Source organism: Uloborus diversus, chromosome 2 (assembly GCF_026930045.1).
Source record: "Uloborus diversus isolate 005 chromosome 2, Udiv.v.3.1, whole genome shotgun sequence".
In the NCBI taxonomy this organism is placed as follows: domain Eukaryota; kingdom Metazoa; phylum Arthropoda; class Arachnida; order Araneae; family Uloboridae; genus Uloborus; species Uloborus diversus.
Window position 1 is genome coordinate 138,382,368 of NC_072732.1, and position 27,836 is coordinate 138,410,203.

Here is a 27,836-nt window from a genome sequence, read left to right on the forward strand (position 1 = left end):
AAGATCCTGAACTATACTACGAATAGTGTTCGAGCTTGCAACTGTCATTTTGTTTTTCAACGCGCTAACATTACTTAAATAGTTTTAACAAACTGAATAATGATGTGTAGGACTTTACTTGAAAAAAAAAATCAATCAATTTTGATTTGGAATTAATTTTGGTCAAAAAAGGTTTGTGTTGCGCATTTTATTCAAAATTTTTACTTGTTTGCGAAAAATGGAATTTTACTCAGAAACCAACAAAGATAGGTCCATAATCATATATAGCTTTTATAAAACCCTTGTTTTGTTGCATCGATTGCCACTTTTTTCAGTGTTTTATCTCAAATAGTTCGCGAGTTATGAGTGTTTTAGCAAACGGCTCCCCCACTGCTTTCCCCCCTCCCCCGGGGTTGTCGACCACCCAGGGGGGCGACGACATGTGGTTTCATAATCACCATCGTGCCTGTAACAATAATCAGAAATAATATTGCGTCAGCCTTTCCATGCATGCTCAACCCCCTTCAGATCCTGGACTAAATATTTCACCTTCTCATATTCTCTTATCGAAGTACTTGAACCTAAAAGTAGTGCATTAAAATTTGAGGATTTTGAACATGCGTTCTTTCAAATCTTAAAGTTTTCATACTACACAGTCATTCAGGATATGTTCCCTTTTGTTCATAATAAAACGAGCAGAGAACGGATTTGTTACCTTTCGATCAAAAAGCCATTTTACCCTTAATAGTAGGGGGGCATACTACATTCCGTGGGAAATTTCGTGAGGAAATTGTGAGACCAACTTTAATAGATTCTTTATGGTCTGTGTAACTATGCCTCACCGGGTGTTTTGCTTGAATTTGTGTCAGACGGCCTGTATGACGTCATCAATCCAAGATGGCGGCTTTAATGAGTTTTTGCAATTATGAGTTAATTTTTGGGTATTTTGTGATAATTTTCTGGTGAATTTACTTGATTAATATTCTATTCATCTTTTTATTATAAATTAAAAAAATATATATTTAATTGTTTTGTTTATTAACTCATTTTTTAAAAAATTCTGATAAATCTTCTTTTTTCACTTTGGCTCTCAGAATTAGCTGTTTTAAACGAACCTCGGGTGAACTTTCGCACTTAAAAATACGTTTAATTTTCAGGCTAAGGTCACTAAATATTAATACAGTCGATCCTCGTTAATTCGAACACGATTATAGTGAACTACTGCTAAAGCGAACTACATTTGCGATCCCTGTCCTTCTGTTGAAAATCACTTAACACACCTAACATTTTTTTTTTTTCGGATAAAACGAGCTACTGTTGAGACAAATTCACTTTGAAGGTCCCTTTGAGTTCGTTTTAACGAGGTTTGACTCTATAATCGTTTGACAAAATTCTAATAACCTGTATACCCCCTGACCCCCTAAACTCTTTGACCGGATATGAATATCGTACATTGGGGGTGCTCTTAAGGAATTTGTAGGGAGAGTAGAAGAGAAAGCTTCTGCGTAGAGAAAGTATTGTTTGTCGGTTCGTTGGTAAATAGTCTGCAAATCTTCAAGTACGGTTACTTTTTCCTTAACTTATCATTGCTATTTTATTCACGATGTCTTCTCTCCGAGATACTCATTTACAAGTTTTTTGCCTCCATCTTCGAAAAAAGCAAGGCTACAAATTAATTATAAACTACGTATATTTGTCAGATTAAGAAGAAGTACCCATTAGTTAAACCCATTGGTTATGATAAAGTGTTAGAATGTATCAAGAAGAGAGTAAAATGGAGTGACAAAGAGTATGTACATTACTTACTAAACGATTAACGAATGTGACCGTAGAAGAATTGAAAAATGAAAACCGCATCTTGGCATGCAGGATGCTAAGAGAAGTGCACTCATAAAGCAAGCATGGACAGAAGTAAGAGATTTCACGAAATGGATTAGAATAAACTATGTTGTTCTACTTCCATTCATGAAGACAATGTTGTAGGCTACACACAACGAGATCCAAAATTGTCGTTGGTGACAAAAATAAGTGGTTTTTCTGCCTCGGAAAAGGCGGTGTAAGAAAACGATTGGTGGCGATAAAAACAGATTCTGCAGGTCAGCAATTAAAAAAAGCCATTGAAATTTTAAAAAATGAAACTTTCAAAATTAAACTCAGTGACTGTACAGATTCAGGAGATCCTCATGCAAAGAATATTTTACACCATAAATATTGCTCTGCAAAACATGTATTTCATGTATTTCTGCTTTAGCCCTGGTTAATGGGCGGTAATTTACTGAATATGTATTTAACGTTTTAAGAAAAATTTGCAATCCTGATGTAGTAACAAAGTCACAAAACATTATTTCTAATAAAGCAACAGACGTAGAATTCCTGTGTGCATTAAATGATTTTCTTGTTCAGGAAAATGTTACTACAATAGCAGACCTTAAAATGAATTATCAGTCAATTGCAAATAAAAATTTAGGAAAAAATAAAATGCGAAAAGAAATTAAAAATCTCATTCAAGAAGAAATTGATGACGCTATATTTAGTAATCCAGAAAGTGTAAATGAGTCGCAACACGTATCTTTAACGGAAAGTGCAGATATTACCCTACGTAATGCAGAAGATTATTTTATAAACATTGGAAAAAACATGAGAACTATCTTTGAAGCTGCAAACAGTTTACGCAAAGTAGTTTTATCTGATCAGAAATTTACATTTACAGGATCTTTTGAACAGAATCAGATAGTTGATGCCGTTCCAATCGAAGTTGATCAGTTTTTTAAATGGTGCTGCAACGGAAAATTCGAAATTAATTCTATTTCTGAGGTGCAGGACAATATCGTGCAGAATAAAGCTAAAAGACTGTCACACATATTCATGTATAAAATACTGTCTCCGTACCAAGCTTCGAAAGAAACTGTTCATCGACACGCCCGAGATATGCCTTTGCAAGTTGGTGTTGGCCTTACTATGTACTCTGTTACCCGAAGCAAATATATAATTGATTTTTTTTACATAAACTAGGTGTTTCGATTGATTATGCTAAAGTTGTACGCTTGGAAACGTAGATAGCAAATGGGTTAATAAGACGCATGGATGATAGTGACGGGATGATATTCCTCCTGATTTGAAAAAGGCAAGATTTTTACTTTGTGCTGCAGATAACATTGATTTCCTTGAAGACATCTTATGGGAAGGGTACTTTGCATGACATTTTAATGGTACTTTATCAACAGAAAAAAGACTCGGATAGACAAATTCCACTTTCTCTTACCATACCTTCAGCATCCCGTTCCCTTTCGACATTACCTCAGTCCCTGAATGAAATAACGTCCTATAAATGTGCAAAGACAAGTAAACCCAAATTTTCAGCATAGGGGGAAGCATTAAAAGATAAGAAAACACAAAGAGAGATATTAAAGGCATTATGATAGCATTAGGACCAGAAAAAACTCAAGGAATATTAGGACTCCATGCTCTATCAGGATGTGATACAACAGGTTCACTTGCTAAGAAGGGAAATCATCTTTTTGAAAAATTTATAATACGGCAGACAAAAATACTCTTGATGCTCTGAGCCATCTGGGGTCAACCGAAGGATTTAATGCAAATGATAAAGTTGCTATTGAAGGATTTATTTGCTCCTTGTATATGTCGCTGACCAAGATTTCAGATATTGGAGAGCTTCGTTGGTTCATGTTTTCCAAGCAATAGGCTCAAAATGAAATTTTGCCTCCTACCGGAGTATCTTTGTCCCCATATATTTTAAGAGCGCGTTATCAGGTATTAGAGTGGCATCTTGCTGACCAGCAGCACCCGAATTCACCATCACCGTTAGACTTCGGATGGGAAAAGAAAGACAACTTCTATGATTCAGTTATGTGTATTTAATTGTGCACCTGAATCCATCTTGAAATTAGTTCGATGCAGCTGCGTAAAAGGCAAATGCATTGTTTCATGCAAATGCAAATCATAAAACATTGCATGCACTGAACTTTGTATTTGTGGAGGTGATGAGGACTTATGTGAAAAGCACAGCCAACAAAGCGATATTGATGACACTTTAAGTAAGACCTGTTTGTTTACTTTTAAATCTATATTTTTGAATTAAAATCAGAGTTTAAATAATTTATTCATTACTTAGAGCACAAAAAATCTAAATAATAAAATTGTCATTGCTTCCGACATTAAGTAACGGAAGTTGTAAACTTTTTCTACGTTAAAAAAAAAAGCTCCTTATAACCCTAAAAACACGTGTATGCAAATAATTTTACAGTTTTTTTAGAATAATAAATTCGACTTTTATCGTACAAGCTTTCCAAAATATTTTTAACTGCTATTGTAAACTAAAAAAGTTCCTAAAATCTGCATCGAAAATCAAAAATAACAAAATAAATAATTTATTTTATACAGATAATTTGTTTTTAAATTTGAAATATAATAGTATTAAAGTATTAAATATATAATAAAAGTTGAAAACATTTCATAATATGCCTTGAAAATGAGTCAAAACCGTAAATTTTCATCAATATCTAGTGCAACCGCCATCTTGGATTAATGACGTCACACAGGCCGTCTGACACAAATTCAAGCAAAACACCCGATGAGGCATAGTTATATAGGCCATAAGGGATGCATTAGAATTGGTCTCACAATTTCCTCACGAAATTTCCCACGGAGGGTCTTTTACCCTAAGTATGCAACTGGACTATAAGTTAAATACTAAGCGATAAAATGACTAAGTTAAATACTAATCAAAAAATAATTAAATAAAATGTGATAAATTCAATAAAACTCTTGAAAAGCATATGTAGTGATAAAATGTAACTTGAGCGCGAAATTTGCTTACATGAAAAAATTATTTAAGATGATTTTTAAAATCCATGAAAATTTCTTAATGATAAGTGTTTATTAATGCTAAGAGTAAATTGATTGTAAGTTTTGAAATTAGTTTCAGTAGAAGTTATTTTTCGGTGAGTCTATTTTTAAAATTTGTAGGATTGTAGACATGAAGTTTTGATACTCGACTTATAATTTTAACATTTCTTGGATTCTTCATTGATGTTTAACATTTTTATGTGATGTGTTTTATTTTACCGTAGGTAAAAATAATTAAATAAAACTGAAATTTATAAATTGTAATGAAAATTCTGTTAATGAAATTAGTTGGTTGTAAAGTAATATTTTGGAAAAGCTGTAATGAATGATAAATAGTAAAACGCAGTAAGTAAAATAGTAAAGTATGGTAAAGTAAAATAAAATATTATTGGTAAAATGAAATAGTCAAAGTGAATCTACTTCGTGAAAATTTTGTTTTATTCTAACAAGAGTGCTTGTATGAAAAAAAATAATAAAGTAAAATACTATGCGATGAAATGACTAAGTTAAATACTAATCAAAAAATAAATATTAGAGTTGATTAAATAAAATGTGATAAATTAAATGAAACTCTTGAAAAGCATATGTAGTGATGAAATGTAACTTGAGTGCGAAATTTGCTTACTGGAAAAAAATTAATTAAGTTGATTATTTTAAAATCTGTGAAAATTTGTTAATGATAAGTGTTAGTTACTACTAAAAGTAAATTGATTGCAAGTTTTTAAATTAAATTAGTTGGATGAAAATTGTAGACCTGATAATGTTTCGAAAAATATCGGAAAAAAAAAACGATAAAGTAAAAACAAGCGAGAAAATGATCAAACTCAAAAATATAATTAAAAAAAAATCGAAATCACGAAAAAATAATCTAAGTCTGAAATGCTTGAAATTAGTTAAAGACTAAAAAGTAAGAAAATAGTTAAAGACTGAAAATAATTGAAAAACGCTAAAATATTGAAAAAAAAAAAAATCAAAGTGCTAAATGACAGGAAAAAACGATAAAGTTCAAAATGTATGAAAAAACATTTAAGTTAATTATTTCTTCGAAAATTTAACAAGTAAGAAAAAATATTTTTTTGTATGAAAGTGAAAAAAAAAATTTGATTTCATTTTTATTTGTAATGAAAAAAAAAATTATGAGTAAGAAAAAATAGTTAAGAAAATTATTTCTTCGAAATTTTAACAAGTTAGAAAAAATATTTTGTTGTATGAAAGTAAAAAAAAAAAAAAAAAAATAGTTAAGAAAATTATTTCTTCGAAATTTTTACAAGTTAGAAAAATTATTTTGTAAATTTGACAAAGAAAAAAAAAATTAGTTAAGAAAATTTAACAAGTTAGAAAAAATATTTTGTTGTATAAAAGTAAAAAAAGAAAAAAACATATTTAAGATGATTTTAAAAAAATTCTGTGAAAATTATAATGATAAGTGTTAATTAATGCTAAGAGTAAATTGATTGCAAGTTTTGAAATTCATTCAAAGAATCAATGTTGTAAAAAAAAAATGATAAAGTTTGAAATGCATGAAAAAGAAAATCAAAGTTTAAAATATATTTCAAGTTCACAAAGCATTGAAATAAAACTAAAATCTCGAATGGGTTGTATTTAAATAAATCTTTACTTAAGTGAAAAACATTGTTATTATGAAAAATAATAATAATGATGATAGTTTCAATTATGAGCTGAAATTTAGTTAATGATGTGTCTTGATTAGTACTAAATTAATTGATGGTTTTAAATTAATTAAATTGTAATATTCGTTGTCATGGTACAGATTCACATTAACACTGAAAGAGTAATGGAAAATATAGCATAGTGGTTAGCATACGTTTTTGCTAACTCAAAGTTTGGGAGTTCGATTCCCGACACTCTGTAAAATAAAAATAATTAAATTCGCAGAAATATTCTAAGTCCAGAAAAAAATATTCAAAGTCCCGATAGATGGCGCCACGAACGTTCTTAAAAGTAAAAATCGAAAAGTAAAAACATAGTAACAAGTGTTGCCACTTGAAAACTGGTGTTGCCACTTGAAAACTGGTGTTGCCATCCAAAAAGTAAAAACGACAAAGTGTGAAAACGCGGTCATGTGAAAACGCGGTCATGTGAAAACGCGGTCGTGCGAAAACGCGGCCGTGCGAAAACATGGTCGTGCGAAAACGCGGCCGTGCGAAAACGTGGTCGTGCGAAAACCTTCGTATAAGGTTAGAAGAAAAAACGACGAAGTCAAAAAACGCGCGAAAATATTCAAAAACGCGGGAAAAAATCCCGTAACCTTCTAGGAGTCCTCGCGGCGGTCCCAGGAGGCGGTGTTACCCAAGGTCACAGGCGGATCAACCCAAGGTCAGAGGGGGAATGAGAGGGGGAGTGAGAGGAGTTGGGAGGGGGATCTGATCTCCAGATCCCCCTCTTGGCGCAGAACCGGCATTATCTCCCTACTGACAATCTTAGCAATTTATTTTCGTTTGATTATTATTATTATTTTTTTTTTTTTTGCCAGCGGCCATCGACATCGGCAATCGGGCATTTGGAGAAAAAAATCGGCCATCGGCCATCTTTGAACAATCGGCCAACAATCGGCATCGGCCCATCGGCCAAAAAATGCCATCGGTCGAGCCCTATAAATAAGAACGAAACTATTCCATTTCTATTCAAGAGTCACAACTGACTACAACTGTATTTATGTCGAGGACTGCATACAAAGTGCCTTGCCTCTATTATTTTATATACCGATAGATGGCAGCACCATCACCGGATCGAACAGTTAATGAGAATTTAGAACTAGTCCAAGAGCTAATAGCTACCTGGTGCTAGCACCCCCAGAGGTATCGTTTCACTTGGAGGACATTGAGACCACGAGCATATTTAACGTCGCCCAGTCCCCTTTAATGACGACGGTGGGTCTTCGACCAGCGGGGATCGAACCCGAGCCCCTCCGGCCCCGAGTCCAATGCCCTACCGATCAGGCTACCACGGCCCAAGAACGAAACTGCAGTCTCTGGATGTGATAACCGAGCTGTCTATGCATGTGGTTCTGCTTTAGCCCTGGCTTTGCACGTTACTGCTTAATACTACTAAGTTTGACTTTCAAAAACGGGGTTTTTTTTTCCTCTTTTTTTTCTTACATATAAAACAAGAGTAGATAGAGAGCACGCCATTTTTTGTGTGCATAATATACCGTGAATGACCGAAATTGAAGAATGTCCTGATTCACCGGAATCGGTATTTCGCCGATGTCTTTTCTTTGAGAATGTTGACATTCGCCAGATTTCGGTCTTTCACAGTCACACAGGCATATTTCTGTGTTTTAATCGCCGTAATAACCATGCGAAAAAAAATTGGAAGCAATCGTATACAGTGGCTTCCAAAAGTGTTCGTACACTTTGAAATTTTTTAGTAATACCAAAATAACTCGAAACTGAATTCGAATATGAAGTCCAATATTTTTTCACATCATTCCTAAACCACTCTAAATACAACCCATTGGTTTTTTCAAAATATTGACGGATCTTCTTCTTGAAATGGGTCAGAAAACGAAGAGACAGAGAAATAACACGCCACAAAAGTCATCGTACACTCAAATATTTTCAAATAAATTCATGATTAAAATTATCATATGCCGTTTTATTAATACTTTTGCATTGTTTTGACTCGTATAAGCCATTTGGCTTTAATTTTTTGTTTATTTATTCCTTAATATTGTGGTTATTACTGTAAAATGGCTGGTATTTGTAAAAAACCGCAAACACCATTCAAAATTTGAATTTTTCCTTCCACAGTAGTGGTAAATTGGTTTGAAATGTCTCTAAATTAGTTAATTTAGTCTATTCTATAGTAAATTGTTTGATAAAATGCATTAAAAATATGTACCGGAAACAAGGTAAGAAAAGGTCGACTGGCAAATTTGACAAAGCGTGATCGGAGATTTACAGTTAAAATATTTATGAAAAATATACATTTGAGTGCTGTAAAAGTTTCTGCAGAGTTAAATGAAACATTTTACATTTAATTTTCACCTAAAATTGTTCGCCAAGTTCTCTGATTAGCTGGATTAAATGGGACCTCTTCCCACAGAAATTTTCTTGGTCGTGCGAAAAACAGAAAGCTTACGCTTTTCGTCACAAAATCAATGATAAATAAGCTAAAAACGTTTTAGAATCGCAGATAAAAATTAATTTGACATTTTTGGTTAAATTGTTGTATAACTGTAAGTAGAAGTAAAAATTAGGAACTTAATCTTAAGAACTTATTTGGATCAGTTAATCAGGACGGTGGAGGTGTTCTAGTGTAAGGGTGCATATCAGCATCAGGACTTGGTAGTTTGTAATTTTTTGATGAAATAATGAATCATGCTGTTCCTTTAAATATTTCAAAAACCAATTTTGAACTCTTAGCCAAAAATTTGGTTATTGAAAACAACTTTGTTTTTTATCAAGATAATGATAAGAAGCACGCGGTTTTCAACGTTTGCGTCTAGTGCCTCGAAAATTGTCCTAAAGTTTAGAAAAAAAAAAAAAAAAAACCTCAATCCCCAGATTTTAACTTAATGTAACGTATTTAGAGATATCTGGAGGCTAGATTACGAAAATAGGGCTTCAAAACGAAAATAGAGCTAGAAACAGTAAGACTCGAAGTGTGGTTGAACACTTACTCAGAAATTACGCAAAAAAAAAAAGAAAGAAAAAGAATGAAATCTATTCCCAGACGTTTAAAAGGTGTTATGAATACTGTATGATATTCTACTAATTAATAACTTAATCAAAAGATAGATTATTCAATAATATATAGACATTTTATAAAGTGTACGAAGACTTTTGTGAGATAAAATTTCCGGCACTTTTTGATTTTTGATTTTTAAAAAATTAAGTTTTAATATTTTTTAAAAACTTTTCATGTAGTTTTGTTGAAAATTGATCATAGATCTTATAATTAAATACCTATTCCGAAATATTAATTCTAACCAATGGATTGAGGCCTATTTCTTTGAAAGTCGTAGGTGTACGAAGACTTTTGGGAGCCACTGTATTTATCCAGATGTGACAATTTTTCTTCCCATTAGTAAAAGAATACAAGCGCATCTTTTTTACTTTTCAGCTTATACTTTAGTGCGTATTTGAAGCCCAGTGGCTCTGTGGTAGCTCTTTTTGCTTCCACGCCGCAGATCCGGGTTCGATTCCCGGGCTGTACACTGTCGACTCAGCCTATCATTCCTTTAGTCGGTACATAAAATAAGTACCCTAAGCGTGTTTGGAAACTAAATACTCTGAGTTCGGCTGTCCGGAACATCCGTCTTTGTTCCTCAGAGTCCTCGGTCACGAAAACTGAGTTGGACATAGTAGGCCCTGGCCCATGCGGGTTGTTGTACCTCAGAGTTTAGTGCATAGTTTCATGCGTGTGTTTTTATGATTTTTTAGTGCACATTGTCGTTAGTACACATTATGATTTTTTAGTCACTACTTTGGATGTAGCTCAGCCCGTCCTCATATGAATAATAGCCGATGTTCGAGTAAACCGCGTGTTTCAACAATAAAACTCGAGCCACTGCATGATAATTTGATAATATGTTTTGGTAATGTTTAACATGTAGGGAAAAGCTTTATTGTGACAAAGCTAAACTCGATGAACTCGATCGGCAACTTAACAGTTTTATTGCTTCTAAGATTGTGTCATTTCAGGGGAAAAAGGAACGAAAAGTGGTCAACAATGCACGCAACCTACTGAAATTTGGGTTCATCCACTGGAGTTACTGTTACAATTTCAACTATTAAACTATCAACAAAAAGGCAATGACTTCGTTCAAATGTAGAAACAATTTTCACCCGTCATACCTTGCCGGGCGACTTTCTGGTCTTAATAATAACACTGTTACAAGTTTGTCAAAGCGAAGCAAATTGAGGAGGCAATAGGCTGAAATTAAAACAGATTTTTTTCCAGTTAAGCCCTACTGTTCGCATCTTTGATCTGAGGTTATTTCTCATTTTTCTGTTTATTTTTTTTTTTTAACCATCCAGTAGAAATAAATACATGATTTGTATTTGATACTATCTCGTTTCTAAATAACTAATACAACTAGATATTCAGAGGAGAATAATACTACTGTGCTTTCTAGTAATTTACTTTTTCATACTTCTAAAACTATATAATAATTGAGTATTTAATGGTAAGTGTCTTGGTTACAGTTTCAATTCTAGGCCACTAACTAGTTCTTAACTCTTACTTAGCACTTAATATACTAAGTATATTTGATTATTAATTATTTTTGTTGATAGATGTTTTACGCTTAAACACGACGAATTTTCATTGGATTTTTTTGAAAAATAAACTTGTTTCATGTAGGTATTGTCAATTACATTATTAAGCACCATTTCAGCAAATAAACTTTTTGAGTTGAATAAAAAGTAGTTATAATTTAATATCGTATAAATAATCCTACCATGTCCAGTTCTTTCTTTTTTCTTTCTTTCTTTTTTTTTTTTTTGCATGCAATTCTTTTGTCATTGCATGCAGCAATGCAAAAGCATTGTCAGAAAAATTGCTAAAGTTGTAAAAAGTATTGTAGCATAAAGCAACAATTGACCTACGAGCAATATTACTTCCAGTACAGTTTGGTACCTTACCAGAAGTGGCACTGTAAATTTGTCCAGTTCTGCCAGTGATTTTATGTTTACAGGGTTCAACTAAGAAAATTTTGGACAGTACGCCCAACACATCTGTATAGACCCCCTTGAACGGTGCAATCAAAGAAAGTGCTGTAGAAATGCAACCGCAAAACATTAGTGTAATTCCATACACTACAGGTTAGTGAACACTGAGGGTGTAAGCTACCTAAACAAAATATTAAATAGCTAAGGAGTATTATTTTAATGTTAAAAGCCACATGACACTTCGTACATCACTCTTGACTTTAAATCTTTACTAATATTATAAAGAGCGAGGGCGGATTTTTGTGTGTTTATATGTTCGAGGTAATCTCCGGAACCACTGCACCTATTTGAAAAACATCTTTCACTATATGAAAGGTGCTTTCTTACTCAGTAAGATAGGCTATAATTCGAAAAAATCTGATGAATAGTTCTTTTTTTATTCAAATTTAGGCTCAAATTTCACGTAAATTGCCTATTATTGGCTATTAAAGGGGTGGAAAAATTACTTGCACATATTAATATTATATATCGTTAAAAAGGGTAGAATTTTCTGTGTTTTAAACAATTTATTTCAATGCTCTAACTTAATTACGGCGGGAGTAATTTCCGTTTTTACCTCGAACTTTTTTAGGCTTAGCTGAAATTTAGGCACTACTTTCTTCATTAAATCTATCAGTAAAAAGTGAAGGAATTGTCCCTCAGTTTTCTTTTTGACAGCATTAGAAAAAGCGAGTTTTTTTACTCCAGATCTCTCTCGGCCTGTGTTCGAAAAAATTAGCTTCTATCTTCAAAGGAAAAAAAGTTACAAGCTTTTTAAATCAGTTTCGAAATATGTCATTTTGATTCAGGTTGTCAACCATTTTATTTTCGCGTTTCCATGGTTACGCTTTTTGAATCCGTTGTTTATTTCCTTACTTTGCATCTGATTTCTTAAATTTATTTTATTTCATGTTTCCATGGTTACGCTTTTAAAATTCATCTTTCCCATTTTAGTTTCTTAAAAGTATTTTAATATCTGTCATCATTGTTTGGAAGGGTAATTTTGCATGGTATTTTTTTTTCTTTTATTTAAGTTATTCTTTAAGTTATTCTTTTAATTAATTGTTGAATATATGTCACTTGACACAGTTTTTGTTCTCAAGGTAGACCGGGCAACGCAGCTCTTAATATATAAAGATTTGAAAGCTACTGTTAATGTGACTTAATACCCTTTTGTTTGTTTGGCGAAACATTTATTATTGCCAAAGAAAAAACATCCGCTTCACTCGCAAAAGGGCTGGATTTCGGTAGCGTGGTCGCTTGGCACGTTAGGTGCTGAGCAGTTCAGTCTAGGATTTTTTTTTTTTTTGAGGCAACCGTTTATGTAATTCATTGTTTTGGCGATTTGTTTTGAAAGAAAAGAAATTTTTGATTTGTTTTTATCCGAGTGAAATGTATGACATTTTCTTCTCACGACATGTTCCACGGGATGTTTTTTTTTTTTTTTTTTTTTTTGTTGGACGGATGGATTATGATAGCGTGGTAGCTGGGCAAGTTTGGCGATAAACAATAGAGCTGCGGAATTATTTTTACATTCGAAAGATATTATTTGACGTCTTTTTTTTTTTTTTTTTTTGTTTATTCGGCGAAATATTTTAAATTGCAGTAAAAAAACCGCTTCACTCGCTAAATAGAGTTTTAAAGTAACTGTAAATCTAATTTAATGATTTGACGAAAAGTTTTAAATTCCAAAGAAACTTAAATAGCTTTTTTTTTTTCAAAAAGTGTGTACGCATTTTATACAAAGAAAAGCGATCATTTCACACCAGAGGGGGAGGGGCGTCAATTATTTTTTATTCAACGGACTTCCATTAAATTTTTAGCACGGGCATCGCTGTGCGGGTACTGCTAGTATCATAATAAACAATTTAAAATCACATTTTGTTATAATTTTTTACATGATCTGTAATTTTAGGGGGCTCCTACGCCAGGCTTCACAGGTCTACAACTAAATCAGGTCCTTTTTGTTTTACTTGGAAAAGTTTGCACAAAAGTTGCTATTCATGTGATTATTATTTATTAACTTTTACCCACCTTTATAAATTAGCCTTTTCGTCTCCAGGGGCACAGGTTTCATGAGCTCGGGAACACTAAATTCCTGATTATCCTCGTCCTCTGATAAAATCTTGGGTATTCTTGGCTCCAGCTGATCTGTGGTGGAGACAATGGGCTCGGCTGGCAGAACGTCTTCGTCCTCCTTTGGAACAAAGTCATCGTCATCGTCGTCAGGTTCGTCATCCCAGCCACAAGGCCCTAAAGTTCCTTTGCGCCGATCGCCATGCTGTACATGCCAGTTGACTCGTATCTGGAAAGAAATCGAGCAACATTTTTTTTTTTTCAAGCAATGACGATTCTAACTCGACCAAAGTTGATGTTTCCCTGATTTTTCAGATTAACTTGACAAGGAGAGCAAGCATAGCTCGTTATTTTAATACTTGTTAAGTGGTCAAATTTCCGACGCCATGGTTACAAATCGCTTGCGTTCATTCAAAACTTAACTTGAGCTTAAAACCTAACTCTGCGAATTCCACTGTCCAGTGCTATCCACGTGCGGGCCCACTCCTCGACGGCAGCGTCTGTGCCCTACTCACAAACATATGCCTATAGGCACACACACACCACACGTCAACACAAACTCACAAGCCTACATGCACACATAGACCATGCACAGGCCTATGCACATGCGCACACACTCACACACGCCTATACACGTACACACACACGCACGTCTACACACACATACACACAGGGCCGCAGAGAGCCAAGGCTGACATGGCCTCTTGTCAAGTCTTATGCACACAAACCTGTAAACACTCGTGATTGCGAAAAACATAATTTGATTTCAAGAACTCAAAAATTCAAGTTTTTTTTCATCTTTTCCGAGATGGGCTTGTTTTCCTGCCTTAATTGTTACATCGCGGAACGAAAGCTTGGTCTTAGCAGGAACAATAACAACATTTATTTAGAGGAATCTTTACTCGTTAATGGTAATGTGTGTGTGTGTGTGTGTTTTTTTTTTTTTTTTTTTTTCGTATTACGGTCGGCTTTACCTAGTAGCCCTAAGCATCCTTAGCTCTATCTAAGACCCCTATATATACGAGCTGGAGCATCAGCTTAAGATCAGCCATTTTGGATCGGAGCTCGTGTTTGAATGGTTGTCTTTTCTGGCGAGTTATCGTGTTTGGTAATTGTTCACTGCGAGTGATTATTAGTTGCACACACACGTTATTAAATTAAATATTATTTACGGCAAATTAGACGAAAAATGAACTTTGCTGTGGAAACCCTAGCTCCGCAACAATGAAAAATCCGATCCAAAATTGCTAAACTTAACCTCCTCGGTCCCCTTGTATCACATGTGATACATAAGTTTCATAATTTTTTATAAAGCCTGAAATGCAAAAACAAATTTGGGACCGGCTGTATCACATGCGATACACATTGAAATACTGCATATAATTTTCTCGTTTAGTCAACAGATAGCAGTACCTGTCTATGATAGTGATTTCAAGTAGCGTCTCAGAATCAACATAAGATGTCTGCGCGTCGTCGAAGTAAGTATTTTGTTCTTATTTTTATACAAATATTAAACTCTTTTTAAGCTCTGCTTTTTATTTGCATGTGTACTTTTTACTAGTTAACACCAAAAAAATAAAATTTTACTGAAATATTTAAGCATAATGACTTGTTAAATTTGTTTGTATCACATGTGATACAAGGGGTCCCAATCACTTATGAACATTCTTTTTTAGTAAATTTTGTTTTAATTTTTTGTATTATTTTAAAAGGATTTGCAGTGTGATATAATTATTTCTCAAGTTAAAATCTTTAGTTGAGGTGTTTGTTTTCTATTTTCATCAATTTTTCATGATAATTTTTTTTAAATAAGTTTTTTTTTTTTCAGTGAAATATTTGACACCAGATGAAATTTTAGAGCTGATGAATCGTGATGATTCTGATTTGAGTTCACTATCAGACGAAGATGACTATCAAAGTGATCATGGAAGTGAGATGGAAGAAGAAGATGATGATGATCCGGATGTATCTTCTGATTTTTTTACTCCAACTCAATGGGGAGTACATACAGATAAATTCTGCCCCATTTTATTTGATTTTCAAGAGGTAGGATGCTTTGACTATCATAGTACTGCACCTATTGATTATTTTATGGAATATTTAGATGAGTGCTTTTTTGAAGATTTGGCAAATTTCAGTAACATTCGCTCCGTAACCCGTACTGGAAAGAGCATAAATGTATCAAAAGAGGAAATGATGACATTTATAGGTTGCAGTGCTCTTTTGTCCTGCTATGGGTATCCCAGGATAAAAATGATTTGGAACAGAGGAATGCGGATACCCATCATAGCCGAAAATATTTCCAGGGATAGATTTTTTCAAATTCGCAACAATTTGAAAGTTGTAAATGATAATGATGTCTCAAAGGAAGTAAAGGAAAAAGATAAATTTTGGAAAGTCAGGCCAATGTTAAATAAAATACGTAAACGTTGCTTGAAGCAAAAACGACCAAAAATTGTTTCAATTGATGAACAAATTATCCCTTTTCATGGACAGGTTTCTATGCGGCAGTATATCAGAGGAAAGCCAAACCCAGTAGGAATCAAAGTTTTTGTAATGTGCTCTTCGTATGGCTTGCCTTTGGATTTCATATTTTATGAAGGGAAGGGAACTGATTTTACATCTCCAGAGGATACAAGTTTCCTTGATTTGGGAGGTAGAGTCGTTCTGAAGTTTTCGGATTCATTGTTTCCCGGTTCCTCGATATATATGGACCGATATTTCACTTCAGAATTGTTTCTTGACTTCCTCTTGAATAGAGAGTTGCATGCAACTGGCACTGTTACGAAAATTAAAGCTCCAAAATTGACAAAACTCAAGTCAGATTCTGAAATGAAACAAGAAGGCCGAGGTTCAATAGAACAAGTTGTGAGGGTAGATAAAAAAATTTCCCTTGTGAAATGGTTTGATAATAAAGGTGTTTTGCTGATGTCCAGTGAACATGGAAAAACTCCCATGACAAAATGCAAAAGGTGGTCGAAAACGGGTAAGAAATACCTAGAGGTTGATTGCCCTAACATTGTAAAAAATTACAACGATTACATGGGTGGCGTCGATCATCTGGATTGTACAATTAGTTTTTACAGAATGAAGCACCGAACCAAGAAATGGACTGTACTAGTCATTCTGCATATGATCGACTTTACTATGTCAAGTGCGTGGCTCTCGTACAGAAATAGTATGACAGAGCTAGGGGAACCTAAGAAGGACATTTTGGACTATTTTGCATTTAGACTTAGCATTGCAAATTCACTCATCAACGGCTTACTGAAGAAGCCATCTCCCACTCCTTCGCTAGCTGAAGATGAGAATGATGAGCCACCTCCAAAACGCAGAGTTACGACTTGCATTCCGCATGAAGCAGCTCGTAGCAAAGAAGCTAGGCACATGGCTGAAATGGTTGGGGATAGGAATCATCGAAGTAGGTGCAGGAATGAGAAGTGCTCGGCCTTAACAACTGTACAATGTACAGACTGCAAAGTTTTTCTATGTTTTACTGCTGCTAGAAATTGCTTCAAGGCATTTCACGAAAATAAAAAATAATGTTACTGTACTACTATGATACTACTAATATGTACCTAAAACGCCAATAAAGCTTGATTTAAATGTTGAATTTATGAATTGTATGTATTGTGTGATTAAAGACTAAGATTTAATTAATTACTTTAATATTGTTTGATACTTAACAAAATTCTGATTGTAGTGTCTTGGTCCGGATGTATCACATGTGATACCTCCCCCCTAGCTCCTATAAATTAAAAATAATTTTTTTTATTGCACTTTTCTACATTATGGTGATCATAACAACTATTTAAGTACCTCTTACAAAATATCAGGCTTTTATTTTTCTCTCGGGTCTGAGGAGGTTAAGTTGATGCGTCGGTCTATGTATATAGCGGCTCTAGCTCTACCAATACCAGCTCTACACGAAGAGACCGCTCTGGCTTACATGTCGATTAGTGGGATTATGCCAAATTTTTGACAGTAATCGTTTTTTTCTAACAATATAAGCGAAACAGAAATACATCCGCTCATGGCTTTCTAAACTGTGATCCAAGGTTCTCCGACTCAACGCTTAGAAGGGGGTCCACAGCAAACTTTGAAAAATAAAGAATAGAAGCTAAGTTGCGATTACTTGGCGAAAAATTTTGAAACGCACCAATAGTTCCACGTTATGATAACTATCCTACTGTGATTGTCTCAGGTACGATTTATACTAGAATTCGTAGCATTTTTTCCTAAATGTCACTTACGTTTCTGACGCCCACCGAGGACAAAGAGCAAGCGGCTGTCTATGAATGATAAAACACTTTTCTTTTTTTTTTTTTTTTGAAAGATGTATCCCTCTCTCTTTTGTACCAAAATGTCAAATTTCACTGAACACCCTCTTGCCAAATGTTACGGCGTCTTTCGTACATTTGTTATCAAAACATGGCGCGATGTCACATTTCCCGTTAACCCCTTCTTCCAAACGAACGTCTTCCCTTTCACGAACTCCGGGGATATTTCAATAATTGGGAATCTGGCGCGGTCGTCTCATTTTTGGCTTAAATAATTTGATTTTGGTAGCTCTGCTAAGTCATAGTAATCTTATGTGAATAGATGTTTCGGGTCTCTTTGTTTAGGTTTGCAAAGAAAAATACCTCTCGCGCAGGCGCTGAAGCCAAAAATTGACGCCAATGAAGAATGATCGCCAGATTCCCAATTATCGAAATATCACCTTTCTTCTCAGAAGTTCTGATCACTGTTATCAAAACTGAGAAAAAAAACTTCAAACAGTGTGCTTACCTTATTTTCTTTAAGAATGGCTTCAGTGAAACTTTTCTGAAAAGCAGGGTCAAACATTTTTTCTCGAGCCATTTTGCCTAAATTAGTATAAACACAAAGACAACTTACGAAAATTTTTACTAAAAAGGTTTAATAACTGATTTTGTGGTGAAATCATATCCCACAAGGGCATGGATGAACTGAACAAAACCACGTTCAACCAATAGTATCGTATAGTTGTACTTTCATCGTAGAGTAAAGAAATTTAAACAGGGAGGCAAGGCACTTTGTATGCAGTCCTCGACATAAATACAGTTGTAGTCAGTTGTGACTCTTGAATAGAATTGAATTTAAACAGAGAGGCTAGAATCAACACCACACTTAGGGTGCGGTAAAAAGAAGATGAAATCGAAGTAGGAATTATGGGATACATCTGTGTGAAGGTGAGCGGAGTTATGATAACGTAATCGCTTCGCTAGAATGGTTGTTACCAAAAATTTATTTAAAAGTAAAAATATTTTAATGGATACTTCAAAGTCGGTTATTAAGAGAAAAAAAAAGCTACATCTTGTTTTATACCAGCGTTCAAAAGTAGTTACGGATCAGGTAAAGAAAACGTTTCGCTTTTCAAAGTTACCGAAGATGAGGAGAAACTTAAGCAGTAGCGTACCTAGCATACAAGAAGCTTAAACAATGAAAGCGCAACGATTTAAGTAATTTTCAAAAAATATTAAACTTAGTCAAATTATTTTTAAAATGGTCAGATCCTATGTTTTTAAGCGTGCTCTTTCAGAAAAAAATACTTTTAAAATTTTGGAAACGACGACATTGCAACAATAAGAAAGGTATATCGTATTAGACTGTCGTCTGCGTATTTCGCGTGATTTTAATGGGGTCGTTTCCAAAATTTTAAAAATATTTTTTTCTGAAAGAACATGCTTAAAACCATAGGATCTAACCATTTTTTTTAAATAATTTGCTTAAGTTTAATATTTAAAAAAAAAATATTTAAATCGGTGCGCTTTCATTATTTACATTTCTTGCCGATGACATCACAAATGATGAAATACCATTCTGTGTTGCCATTCACAGTTCAAAATATTTAATTCGCATCTTTACTCACGTGTATTGGCAACAATAGGGTTGATAGCAAGCGTAGCATAGACTAATAATAAGAGTAGACCGAGCTATGGCAACCCTTTTGCTGCTCATAAACCAAACCATGTGACTGGTGGATATCCTAGCAACAACGGGCGTTAATCGTAGCAGACGATCAACGCCAGCGCGAAATAAAATAAAAAGAATTTATGGAACACGGAAGAATGATCTTTTATGGAGTCCGATTTGTAAATTTGTTATTCTAAGTTGTAAATATTTTGTTAATGAACTGAGTTTTTCGTTTAGATAGTACTAGCAAAAATACCCGGCGTTGCCGGGTCAGTAATAGTTATGAGAAATAATCGTTACTTGCCCTTGTTTTCTGTTTTAAGCGAAAGAATTCAAAACAAACCTTTTTGATGTGATTAAAAATCGAGCTTTTTCCTTACTCATAAAACTAAAATAGCAATAAGTATAAAGAACAAAATAGTATTCATTTAGAAACGAAAGCACGACATTTAAGCGTATACAAATTTGAAGAATTTCCGAAATATGAAATTAAACTTTACATGTTCAAAAAGATTTATCTGTTAGTACTTAGAAGGTTTTACATCTAAAACCTTCTCTGTATGGCTATTGATGTACGAACTGTTTTAAAAAATGAGGCCACCCACTTACACTTGCTTTAGTTTTTTTGGGAAATTTCAATTATTGTGGGCACTAAGTGCGGTTTAAAATGTTACTAAATTTGCGAGAATCATTTTGGGACACCTTCGATAATGCTCCCCCCTCTTACTAATTTTTATTATAGAAATATTGTCGCCAGATGCTTAGATACTTTTGGTCAAAATAAAATGGCGCTAAACGTTTTCATCCGAAGTGTTTCCAAAATAAGTAGTAAAATTTGGCGATTGTTTGAAATTGGGCAAAAATAAAAATTTATGGAAGTTTTTGTGCTGTTTATGGATTTGCCTAATTTAGTTGCTGGATTATTTTACAGTAAAAAAAGTTTTCAAAGATTCCTTGATTGGCGATATTTTGTTTACATTCTGAAAGTTGACAAACATTATTACATAGTCTTTGGCTTCAAAAACCGCGACAGTTGAAAAAAATGCCAAATGCATCCGCTACTGAAATCTTTCTGCATAAATTTTGGCGAGGTTTCTGCTGTTAGATTGGATAATGATTAAGTGTCCAATCAGAACAAATAAATATAAAAAAACCCAGTAATTACAATTGAAGTTCCGTTTAAATGGAAAATAATCAGCCAAATCTAGTTATTATTAGCCAATCTTGGGGAAAAAACGTTACTTTAAGATTTGACTTGAGAAAAGCCTCAAACAGTCAGACGAAACACAAAAATATTCAACAATTCTAGCTTTGAACCGGGAGTTGAGATGATACACTAAAAAATGAATTGTATTGAGGAAAGCCTTCGAACATGGAACAAAAAAGCCCATAACTCGTTTTTCATACAACTTAGAACTTTCTAACAAATGCCATCTTCAGTAGAAAAATAAACGCTTTCGATGGACACATAATTTTAATATGTGCACATATTTTTTCACCGTCATATTGGGGCATTTATGCGAAAATTTGGACAAATTAGAATAAAAAAGGAACTATCAGTCGGATTTTTTTCGAACTGGTCTACAAACCTCCCCAGTGCCAAAAAGAACAAACGGTGAAAGTTTCAGCCAAATCTGCCGAGCAGTTTCGGAGATCTTAGGGAACAAATTTACCAAACTCCATTTTTATATATATAGATTGTGCATTTTCTTTAGTAAATTTCAATAACTCTCTAAGCAATAAAAGATGCAAGCGACCAAGAAGAATCAGCAAACGGTAAGATTTTTACCTACAGTTTCAATTTAAGATACCGATTAGTACATTTTTGCGTTAACGCAAAACGTTTACGCCATTTCGTTCACGCCAACGCTGACAGCTCCAAATGAAATAAAAGTTACCGAAAACTGATCAAAAACTATTACTAATGTCAAAATAATGCATAAATAAAAGAAAAACAGTTCAATCTCTGCACCTGGAAGTTTTTTTTAATGAAAACACATTGTCTTAAAATACATGTCGAGTGCCAAACTGTAAATAATGCTGCCATCTAGCAACCATGCTGCCAAAGTCTTCGCCAAGCCCTTCCACTAGTCACATGATACATCTATGAACCAATTTCCTTCATCAGCAAGAATGAGAAAGCTCGGTCTACTCTTATTATTAGTCTATGAAGCGTAGAGAACAATTTTAATTCGTTTCTTGATTATCATAACGTAGAAAACGCGGTACAAAATGCGCTAAAGAGCATCATTTGTGACGTCATCAAGATCACGCCTTGTTTGCAAAACCGGACATTTAAAAAAAATAATTAAAAAATAACTGTTGGAAAAGTGAAAGAATTTTCTGGGTCTATGTTTTTTCTTTGCTTATTCTATCCATTTCAGTGAATAAAAGTACAGCTTTTGACTGAAGGAAACAATCCCATTGTCGGAAAATAACCAGAAAATCGCGATGATTTAAACTTTTTAACTGTTGCCGTCTTGTGTTTGTTAACAACAAATAAATGTTTGTAATTATTTTAAGCAAGGCTTTAAAAATAATTTTCAATTTTCATTCTTTGCTTTGCTTTTGAGATAAATTGGGAATTCGCAACTCCAACGAACTACAGGGGGCACTGAAGTCACTGTCTAATGGCGGAATTGAAAACTAAAACAAACGCACATGGTAACGAAGAAAATGCTAAAAGTGTTGTGATTTTTGTTCGTACGTATGATTGTTTCGCTTTATTCTTTTTAAATTAATTTTCAAAGTCTTGTTGATATTCTGACCCACGTAGAAAGAAATGAGAATTCAAGAAGCATTACTAAACGTCAAACATTAATGCAAAGTACGTAGTTCGTAGTTCTAAGCAGCCATTTTCACGATGTTGAATTCGATATTTATCAATTCTTGATAAAACTAAATAATAATTGTGGCCTGACAAGAATAACAATTAATGCTAGAAAATTTAATATGACATTACAAATTATTACCAAAAGAAGATGATACTTCTTTGCTTTGCTTTGGCTAGCGCTTGTTTTCCATTTGTAGCTGAGTTATTTCTCTTGAATTCCCGAATCGGTTAATTTAAAAATTTTCTGTTTTGATTTTTCTAATTTCTGAGTTACGATTTAATTGTGTCATGTTACTCAAATCATCAACAAAATTCTCACGGATATATGGTGGTAGTTTTCTTTTCAGTTGATTGACAATTATTTCTTTTTACTTATCGAATTCTGTAATCTTACTACCATTTTATTCCACTCATGATAAAAATTGAAAATGGTTTAACTAAAAACGCGAAATCTCGCCAAGGCTACTTTGCTCGCACAATGCCAAAATTATAACCCTAAACAAATTTGGCGATACCTTTCAGCTGAGAATAAAAGGAATAAAGTAAATTCTTTCTCGGTTATTCATTTTGTTCTACGATAATATATTCAAGAAAATATTTTGCATACTGTCCATTCCAACTAAATGCTGCTGTAAAATATGGTAAGTTTAATTAGTTTAAGATTAAAAAAACTCCCATATTCTTACAAATTAATACAAAACAATAAAAATTTTTACCTTGTAGAACGTTATCCAAGTTTGTTAATCCAGAATTTTCGCTTTCACCTATTAATAAGGAAATAATGAAAACTAACATTATTTTGAGGAGCTCGAGAATACTACTAAGGGTCGAATTAATTTCTGTAGCTGAAAGCAAACTAAGACACATCGATTGCGTTAATAAATACTCAGAACAAACTGCCTGTGTTTACGTCAACAGACACACATGGAACGCAACGTGGCAAAGTTTTAGTTGCATTCGCAGTTTTATAAATCACCGCAAGGTAGCGTATTCGAGCGCTGGAGTTCCGAATTGGGATGGTCGTCAAGTTTTGGCGTGTATAATTTTGTTTTTATTGGGAATATTGTTTCCTCGTCAAGCATAGGGAAGGATCAGAATTATAAGAAAGATATAGAAGAAAGTTTCGTGATGGCCACAACATACTAGTTTTTCCTTATTGCGGAACAACTTAAAAAATTTCCTTCAATATCTTCTGTTTGATCTGTTTAAAAAGATGGCAGATGGAACACGTTTCTTTTGTATCAAAAGATGAGAAAATCAGAATTTTTATCAATTTTCAAATAAGTTTCAAAGAGAGTTTAAAATGTACTTCAATAGGCAAAACTAATATTCAGAGAAATCTAGAGTTGTGCTTCATGAGTACTGAAAGAGTAAAGGATCATTGTCAGCTGTTACGTAATCTAAACAATTTCATGCTATACAAACTTTTCAATAGTATTTTTTTTTAATCGAAAAATATGCAAAATAGTGCCATTAGAAATGTTTATTTACACTATTCTTTGAATTATTGTTCTTAATATTTAGATCTTTTAGCGATTAACTATTGATACAAATCGATTTTTATCCATTGAGAGTCCAGTATTAATTGCTCTGAAAAGTTTTTGACTTTTTTATGATTAAAAGGGCTTAAAGTAATTGAAAACTTGCATTTTCTGCAAAACAAACTTTATTTTTTTATTTCAAAACAACAAAAACACCCTTCTAATTTTTTTTTCTACACAGAAAGAGAATGATTTAAATATGCTACAAAAAAAAAAATGATTCAGATCATAGTTGGTACCCTTGGGATATGACTTATTCAATCTCCCAATCGAAAAAGCATAAAAGCTGACTGCGGCAACATCCAACTATTCACAGAATACTTTCTGTTGATCACACTTAAAGAAAATAGCATTAGCTTGAAATTGATACTAAATGCAGCTTAATTGGTAAAAAAATAAAGAGGGATTTTTCTAAATTCATGCCTAAACAGTGACTCCGAAAAATGATCAAATATCGAATTTTTGAAAAAATTCTCCAAAACGTTATTTTTATTCAAAAATTCTAGAAAAATTAATTTGAGGTAATCTCATAGATATCTATTCGTAAAGTAATAATGGACAAAATCGGAGACATGACGGCACGGCCGATTTAATTTAGGCGATTTGACGTGGAATGAATGAACCGCATGTGATTTCTGTGCTTCAATGATAAGGAAGGGTTGGGGAAAATTTTCCGAACATCAAGCTGACAATGACCTTCAACTTGCTTTAAAGGTCAATTGCACAAATTTCATCCAGTTTGAAATAATGTTAGATTGCTCAAAAAAAAAAAAAAAAGCAAGAAAATTCATCTTTACCCTGTCTCTCATACACATAAAGATAAAAAAATTTACCTTTAAGGGAAGGGTTGGTCATCACAGTTTTTTCACAAAAAGAGAAAAAAAATTCCTCTGTTTTAGTTCAAAAACACATAACTACTTTATTCAAATTACGCTTTAAAAAAAGATTATTTCCCAAAACTATAGCACCAAAAATATTATGTAAATTCAAAACCTTTCAGGAAATTATGCTGAAGAGAAAAAATTTTAAAGCGCTTAACAATAATTATGTATGCATTCTACTAGGCACATTAACTTTTGATTACTGTCTTCAAGATTTTGGAGAAAGAGAGTGAAAGAGAATTTTATAGTAACATTGATTGATTGAGTCATAAAGTTGTTCATACTTACTCATAAAAACACAAACAGGAAACTTTTTATGAATCTTCACAAACGTAAATAAACGTTACGAAGACACTTTGCCTCAGCTTAACCTTGAACATCACGTCTGGTACGACTCTTCTTCCAAATTGCCCCACATAGTGAATTCGCTTCCTTTCTGTATTCAAGATAAATTATAAATTTTGACAATTCTTTTTTCCATTTTTCTCAGCAATAAATAACTAGTCAGTTTCACCGCTACTGAAGCTCGTCGAAGAAGAGAAAAGTTTAGCAGAGAGCCGAAGATTTATGAAATTTATACGCATGACAGGGTTTTTCCTCTTGAGAACGCCCATGACATAAAATGGCAACCACCCTCGAACTGGAACATTCATTCTACGCGTTTCCGAAGGTGAAGGAAAGAAAGAAAGGCAAAGAAAACTCAAAAACAAAAGCATGCATACATTAGGAGCAAAGCTAGGATGCATATATAAAGACAATCGCATCTGACGTGTATCTGCTTATAACTTATCAGACGTTCTATCTTCAACAATGGTAGAAAATCGCTTGGTCTTGTGTCTGTGTTGTTATTTCGTTCTGGGAGGTGTTCTTGGACAAGATGTGACCAATAGTTTGACGGAAACAGTGACTGAATCTTCAGACTGGACTCGATCGCATCCAGTGGATTGGGATACGCATTCTACTGCTACCATTCCGGACACTAACCAGGGGACGTTATTTCAGAATGAAGCTTACTCGTCACTTACAGACGAATGGAAGTCATATTTAATTTCTCAAACTCCATTTGGAGCTAGACTGTCTCAAAATCGCCAACCAGAAACGGAAAACCCGAGATCAGATGTACAAAACACTGGTACTGAAATTTTAAATCTAACTTTACCTGAAGAAACATACCAGCAGTTATCTCGAAGTCCTATTGAATCACCTGTTCTGTCCTATCCTTATACGCAATTCTTCTATCCCTCCATGTATCATTTAGAGCCAAGTGGATTAACCAACCACCCTTTTTCTAGTTTAAGCAGAACACCAAACTATTCTGCGCCTTTTGTGAACCCATTATTTTATGATACTGCTGGAAGGGAACCGGAATATTTGCCGACAGGGAACTTTCCTTTCCCAGCGTATTACTTTCCATCTGCTCAGAATTTAAGGGACGTTGAAAATGCAGCATTACCAACAGCATATCCTGTCCCTAATTTCTACTATCCATATTATCCAACAGCATCAAATAGCAATGAAAAGGTTAACTCTCCTACAATTAATGTATTCGTTAGGCCTCCCTTTACAAACCAAGAAGGAAGCTCGGCAGCACAGGAGGAAAATGCGGCAGCGCTATCATATCAGCCGTCTAAACCTATTGAAAGTAACTCTCAAAAAGAAATTAGACCTGCTGAAGTGCCGGTGTCAGAAGAATCATTTCCACTTGAATCGTTGCCTCCTGCGCAATCGATACCATATGGGGAATTTCCATTGCCTTTTGGAATATTTCCACAAGGAATGTTTCCACCAGCACCTATTTTTAACACTGATGCTCTGCCACCAGTTGTTCAAGAGATACCGCCACAGAGATTTCAAGAGATACCACCCCAGAGATTTCAAGAGATACCACCCCAGAGATTTCAGGAAATACCACCTCAGAGATTTCAAGAAATACCACAACAGAAATTACCTAACACTCCCGTATTACCAGCTGAAGAAATTCCAGCAAATCCTGTTCCCGCAGTAGCGAATTTAGAAACGGAGGAAGTGCCTTCTGAATCTTTTCCCTCGACGATTCCTTTAGAATCAGTTGCTCCAAAAGAGGTTCCGATTCCACTTATACCCAAAACACAAGAACAAATAGACAATTCGCAATATGGATTTGGATTCCTCATGAATGATGGCAACGGCAGCGGACAGTCAAGGCAGGAAATTTCCAACGGGGACGGAACAGTTAAAGGACGTTATAGTTACACTGATCCATTTGGAATGTACCGTGTTGTAAACTATGTGGCCGACAGAAATGGTTTTCGAGCTGTCGTTCACAGTAACGAGCCTGGAGTAGCAAATCCAGGAAGTGCCGATGTGATGGTCATAGCAGAACCCCCTCCTCCCCATGCACTAGCTGAAGGGGCCAAGAAACCAGAACTTATACCAATTATAGTTCCCGATGAGCCTGTAGACTTAACTGCTCAAGGCTCAGAATTGAAGGATCAAATAAGTAAGAGATAAGAGTATGTTTCAATATTTTTTCAAACTGGATTACTGCTAATGTTTTATAAGAACTTTTTATACTTTTGCCATTAAACCTTAAATAGTTGTCTCTTGTTACATAAGCAATTAACTTCACATGATTTTCGCAAAACTTCGAAACCTGAATCATTTAAAATGAGCTTTGTATAATATTGTACAAAATATTGAACTGAAATTCTAGGCTTACAGAAATAGATCACATGTTTCGTAATTGTTTATATTTTTAATAAATACATTTCATTTGCATTGTTTTTACTGCTCTTCACAAAGATGTGCTATTATCCATTTTTTTTTTAAACTTATTTTCTAATAGCGATTAAAAAATACTTTCTCTTCATTATAAAAATTTTATGTTACTGTAGAACATACACTTCACTATTTTATTTTACCTAGGAAAAATGTAGCTTAATTTTCATGTTAACATAAATGGCACATTGAATTTTAAAATCAGAGTATCAGGAAAGTTCTCTCAATATAACTGTTTATTCATTACTGTGTACAGGGATGTTTGTTCTAAAAATTCGGTTGTGCTTTCTTA

At 33.9% G+C, this 27,836-nt stretch overlaps 2 protein-coding genes across 2 annotated transcripts; one reads left to right on the forward strand and one right to left on the reverse strand.

Moving 5' to 3' along the window:
* Nucleotides 1-13,548: 13,548 nt before the first annotated feature.
* LOC129216566 (uncharacterized) lies at nucleotides 13,549-18,458 on the reverse strand. Its single transcript, XM_054850781.1, has 2 exons — nucleotides 18,387-18,458; nucleotides 13,549-13,827 (listed from the first exon to the last, which is right to left on the reverse strand). Exons 1-2 carry the CDS (start codon nucleotides 18,456-18,458, stop codon nucleotides 13,549-13,551), a joined length of 351 nt encoding a protein of 116 aa, XP_054706756.1.
* Nucleotides 18,459-25,453: 6,995 nt separating this feature from the next.
* On the forward strand, nucleotides 25,454-27,571 carry LOC129217362 (proteoglycan 4-like). Its single transcript, XM_054851649.1, has one exon. The coding sequence runs from the start codon at nucleotides 25,598-25,600 to the stop codon at nucleotides 27,275-27,277; it is 1,680 nt and encodes a 559-aa protein (XP_054707624.1). The 5' UTR covers nucleotides 25,454-25,597; the 3' UTR covers nucleotides 27,278-27,571.
* Nucleotides 27,572-27,836: the final 265 nt, after the last annotated feature.

What these genes read in the sequence shown, in the direction of transcription:
- LOC129217362 (XM_054851649.1), top strand. Translation starts at nt 25,598, where the DNA reads ATGGTAGAAAATCGCTTGGTCTTGTGTCTGTGTTGTTATTTCGTTCTG.
- LOC129216566 (XM_054850781.1), bottom strand. Translation starts at nt 18,458, where the DNA reads ATGGCTCGAGAAAAAATGTTTGACCCTGCTTTTCAGAAAAGTTTCACT. An exon ending in CCATTCTTAAAGAAAATAAG is followed by an intron (nt 13,828 to 18,386) that starts GTAAGCACACTG and finishes ATTTCTTTCCAG; the next exon opens with ATACGAGTCAACTGGCATGT.